The sequence below is a fragment of the Pundamilia nyererei genome, unplaced genomic scaffold, assembly GCF_000239375.1.
Source record: "Pundamilia nyererei isolate P.nyererei 1_Seehausen unplaced genomic scaffold, PunNye1.0 scaffold00105, whole genome shotgun sequence".
NCBI classification, from domain to species: Eukaryota; Metazoa; Chordata; class Actinopteri; order Cichliformes; family Cichlidae; genus Pundamilia; species Pundamilia nyererei.
The window spans coordinates 112,249-117,387 of NW_005187506.1; the positions used below are offsets into that span (position 1 = coordinate 112,249).

General features: G+C 48.9%; 2 protein-coding genes across 2 annotated transcripts in view; both read left to right on the forward strand.

Annotated features, from left to right (window-relative positions):
- Positions 1 to 1,351, forward strand: part of LOC102204603 (E3 ubiquitin-protein ligase RNF123-like) — a 20,787-nt gene extending 19,436 nt beyond the window's left edge. Inside the window, exon 22 of the mRNA XM_013912875.1 lies at positions 1,161 to 1,351. Within this exon, the coding sequence (XP_013768329.1) occupies positions 1,161 to 1,351 (191 nt within the window). The remainder of the gene's footprint in view (positions 1 to 1,160) is intronic.
- A 198-nt stretch (positions 1,352 to 1,549) lies between these two features.
- The window catches only part of LOC106456320 (E3 ubiquitin-protein ligase RNF123-like), a 12,214-nt gene continuing 8,624 nt past the window's right edge, over positions 1,550 to 5,139 (forward strand). The window contains exons 1-3 of the mRNA XM_013912876.1: positions 1,550 to 1,681; positions 2,450 to 2,642; positions 4,983 to 5,128. Of these exons, the coding sequence (XP_013768330.1) occupies positions 1,550 to 1,681; positions 2,450 to 2,642; positions 4,983 to 5,128 (471 nt within the window). The remainder of the gene's footprint in view (positions 1,682 to 2,449; positions 2,643 to 4,982; positions 5,129 to 5,139) is intronic.

The window sequence follows — 5,139 nt, forward strand, 5'->3', positions numbered from 1 at the left end:
TGATCCTGTGTCTGTTGTCAGTTTAGGTGTTTGGTAATGACTCTGAGCCCAGAGCGCTGGGACATGCAGGAGTCACTTCACACCGACCCCCTCAGTGTCTGATCAGCTGATCGGCGGCTGGGAGAGTCAGAAGTGCCCCAGGACAACGTGATTGGACGAGCTGACGCTGCTTTGGTGACGTGTGCGAGCGTGAATCCTTTCTCAAGATCTCCTTCATTGATTTCCTGTCACGTCTGTCTAATGACGAGCTGTGCCTGCGTAGGAATCTTGAACTCAGTTTGTGAGGAGCAGCCAATCAGGAGCAAAGGTGCTCAGAGGGGGAGGAGCTAAAGCAGGGTGCACAGAGGTGTCACATAAACAGGGATTATTGTTAACTCATTCAAGATGAAGGACAGGGAGCTGGAAGCAGGCGAGCGCGCCCGCGTTAATAACTGGATCAAATCTGAAGTTGGTCATCACAGCTGTCTCCACCAGAGGGAGCAAGTGCTCCGTGTTGGATAGAAACCTCTAACGTAACCAGTTTGACCAGTTTGCCCCCCATCAGGTTGAAAGCAGCTGGGGGGCGGGGTTGGCGAGAGGAGGTAAATACACCAACCATCACCCAAAAGAACCGTTTGAGATCCTGTCAGGTGTGTTTGATGTCTGTACCCCCCGTACACTGACTGACGATGGCGAGGCCTCAGACTCACAGATATGAAATACAAGAGGCGTGACGGGGTTAGCGGTGAGCGCCGATGGTCCTGAGCCAGCGGGCTTCGCCTCAGTATCAAGAGCAAGCGTCTGAATGATGTTTCCGTGGGGAGAAATGAGGCCGCCATCAGCAGGTGTGTAATGTGGATTGATTCACTCCGTTGTGCTCACTGGCAGCGCTGCACAACTGCCATCAGTTATCCGCTCCGGCGGCCCGCTCGCTTCCATTTCCTCTCAAAGGCGGGCACGCCGCTTCCTCCTACAGTCGCTCATGATGAAGAGGAGCCCGAACAACTTACAGCCATTTGTATTTTGGACGTTTGACTTTGAGTCTCGGTAAAGATGTGACTTCAGCCCCGAGCGTGTGTTCCTGAAGGTTTAGTCGAGGAAGTCCTCTGCAGATTGGTCGGGAACTTCCTGCACGGGCCAGTCAGCTCAGACTTTTAACACCCGCCCTCCTTCACTCTCAGTACCAGTGACAGTTTCTTCGTTACTGCCAGCTTCCTGTCAGGCTGATGCTCATTGGCTAACGCTCACACGCTGGTCTCCGATCAGTCTGAGGCCGTCTCCTCCTGACGCGCCCGGCACGGCTCGACGGTTTGACCTCGTCAGCGGTCAGAACATTCGTAGGAAGCCGGTGGGAGCTGGCCTGGACGGCTAAACTCAGTTTTAATGTAGGGTTGCAGTTTGTTTTTAAAAGTATTTCTTTGGTTTTTAACTTTTCTGATCGTGTTTTGGGGTCTGAGTGAATATAAAATGCCGCTGTGAGAGCTGTGCTCGTCTGATGTTGGCGTTTTTCTGCAGACAGCTTGATGAAACTCAGCTGATGGGTTTGTTTTCATGAGTGAAGAACTACAACATGACAAATGTGCCTGTTTTCTCTTTTTCAGACGATTTGGCGAGTAAAGCAAACATCATCATCGACCCCGCGGAGATCCAGGCCACGTCCATGGACGACCTGGACGAGGACGACGAGAGCGGAGCTGCTCAGGTGATGTGGTGATGTCATTTGTTTGTGTGTCACCGAATAAACAGTATGTGTAAAAGTACACGAGTACTTCCAGATATTGAAATAAAACGATGGAACATGTAAACGTTATGAAGAGCGAGTGCACGGCGATGGATTCAACACGTTCTGCCGCCATTAAAAACCATGAAACATTTTTATGGCGTGCACGCTCTGAGTTGGAGAGCCGATCTAACGCCGCCGGTGACGGCACGCCCGCTTTGTCTTAGCCTGTGCACGCACCTGTTTCTGTGGGCTGAGGATAACCTGCAGTCCCACAAAGACCGATGTCAAACCTGCGAGGCTTCAGTGAGCCGCTCTGAAGATGACATGCTGCAAAATGTTGGCGTGGCGAGACCAGAACCAGCTGACGGGTGGCTCTGCAGGGCGTGCAGAGGCGTGGCAGCTGCAGATGTGAAGCACAGCTAGCTGCGTCTGACGGAGAGCCTCGTCCATGTTTCTCTCAGGCTGCTTCCATTTGTCTTCATTGTTCCCGTTCACTGATCGTGGTTTTAATCCGTACTGCTTTAAGCCCCTCCCCCGATTGGCTGCCCTAGCTGAAACTGTGGGTTAGACAGGAAGTGAGGTAAAACGTGTCCACTCGTTTTTTAAAGAACAAGCTTTAAAAAATTATCCTCACTGATGTTTAATATCCATAGTTTCTAAATGTGTGACCAAACATCTGTGCAGACAGCTGTGACCTCTGACCTCCTGATCCTCTGACATCACTTTTTTTTTTTCGTCTGACCACAGAGGCTTCCCGGGGCCGTGGCGATGGGCGGAGCTCTGGCGAGGCCCAGCTGGTTAAGTTCTCCCACTTTGGGTCGGGCCAACCGCTTCTTGAGCACGGCCGCCGTCAGCCTGATGACCCCCAGGCGACCCCTGAGTCAGCCGGAGAAGGTGAAGGTCCGAACGCTCGCCGTGGAGCAGCGCACCGAGGAGGACAGTGAGTACAACTCGCTCCTGCTACGGAACTCACGGGTAGAGCAGGGCGAAATGGTCAAAAATATTGATCACGATATATATTTGAAAATTTGCAATAACGATATAACCGACGATATAACTGATGCGAGACAAAATACAACTCCACAACATTACTAGCGCAAAAAGACAACCTTCCATTTATTTTCACTTAAACAAGAAGCTGGTTTTTATGTACATTAAAGCTTTATAAAAATGTAACAGTGCAAATGCAAATTCCTTGCTGAAAGTTTAACCAAAAGGCATTTCCAGTAGAAATGGGCTGACATATCCTGAGCATAACCATGTATAATATCCACTGAAGTTAAAAAGAGCTGCTTTGCAACATTAAACTGCAGTGTGCAGTACGTATTTTTCGGACCATAAGGTGCACGGGATTATAAGGCACATTAAGCGAAACAAAGCAGTCAGATAAATCAAACTTTATTAACTCATTCACTGCCAGCCATTGGCAGTGAATGAGTTGGAAGTGATAGCAGAGCTGTACGTTTGAATTGTTTCAGAAATCTCTCAGTCAGAACATGCTATATCATGCTTAGGTAACTAGCGAAACTAGCGAGCTAACTTCCGCTAGCTTCCTGCTAACTTCTAACTCCGTTAAATGTAATAACTTTTGTTTTCATGGATGCCTGGAAGTTAAACTTCATAGTTACACCTGGTAAAGCAGCAATGCTGATCGTTTTATTAAAGATGAAAGAATTTAGACAGTTTTTAACTCTCAGTGATGCTGCAGTGTTGTTTGACCTGAAGCATACGGAGTTTAGGACCCAGATTTAAGAGCATCTTAGTCCGACAAATACGACAATAACGACGGCCGCTTGCATGTTCTGCAAAAAATGTGCTTTGTTGTGTATCTGCCGGACAAACACCAAACCAGTTCCACATCACTGAAGTTGCACCATTTTTACAAACCAATTCTGGTTCATCTGTTTCACTCAACAATCGGCCATGTGTATGAAAACAAAGGCACTGCGCATGCACGTTTTACTCTTATTCTATCGCGATATTTCATTTTCCTATCGTTTCCTAACATTATACTGGTATTACCGTGAACGGTATAATATGGCCCAGCCCTACTCACGGGCATCAGCCCATTTGCTCAGAGCTTCTCCTGCGTTTGAAAATACGAAGCAGGTCTATGTGGCAGTGCGTGGCGCCCCCTGCTGACAGCAGGCGGTCAGTGATTTGTCAGGAAGTTTGCTTTTACAGGCGTGATGAACAGCCACACAGGGGATCACTTCCGCATTTGCTCGCTTTGCGTGGAGCTTTTAGGAAGTGAGAATCAGAATTTAATTGTGTGAGGTTCACGTAGGCGTCAACGTGACGAGCGAGTCACTTCCTCTGTGGATGTATGGCGTTATTTTTGTGCCACTATTCTGAGCGCACGTAAAAAGGTTTGCAGGTGCAAGTGTTGCATTTTGAGGAGAAATTTATTTTGAGCGAAGAAAAGCTGAATTTGAGTGAACAAAATTCATTCCTGCGTGCAAAGAAATAATTTCAGTGTTTGCTATTATCCACACACACCCACACACACACACACACACACACACACACCAGCAGCCCCTCTCGCTCAGTTTTTGCATTTGTGGTGCAATGACACCGGCGTGCAGGAGACGAGCAAAGTGAGAGAAGGGCCCGAGCCGTCCTCGCAGGCGTGATCGCTGCAGGAAAACGTCTGCGCTTCCATCTTTCAGTTGGAGTCTGCGTGTTGTTCCACTTCATCCTCCAATCGAAAGTAGTGATAAATGTTCAGCCACGCTCTCCTTTCTGCACCCAGCACTGTGATCAGAGTAAGCATGGTGATGGCAGGAAACAAAGCAGCAGAGGAATCTGCCAGGTAAAATATCAGGAAGTACTTTGTCAGTGACAGTGTTGGAGACGTTTGAGAAGAAGTGATTGGTTCCTGCGTTCTGGTTCTGGATGGTGGGACAGAGCGTGGATGGAGGTGGATCAATCCCTCGCGATGTCCACCAGTGTGTTTCATACCACGTGGTTTCAGCCCGGGTGTTCAGCTTTACGAGGTATTCGTGTGCTGGGAGCTTTAATTGGGTCACTTCCTGTTGGGGTGTGTCAGGTGTCCTGTTGATTTCACATCATTATTTTTCGCTGTTGGCCCAGACTAAGTTGGTCTCTGGTTGTTTCCTTCATTAGACAAATGAGGCGCTCGTGCCTGATTGGCCGGTTAGACACAGCGTGAAGTTGGCGTGGAGCCAGTTATCATCGCCTGAGTCTTTGGGTGGAAGTGCCACAGCTGTAAAAATCTCTTGCCTTTTTTAACCATTTCCTGTTTCTCTGCAACCTGAAGTCGAGGGAAGTCATGGCAACGACGGCCTGTTGCTGGGGCGACCGCTCGAGGAGCCCGATCAACAAATTGCAGACAAGTCGCTGCTGGAGATCGTGGACGGGATCGTGATGATGTACAACCTGAGTGTCCATCAGCAGCTGGGGAAGGTGAGTGCGTG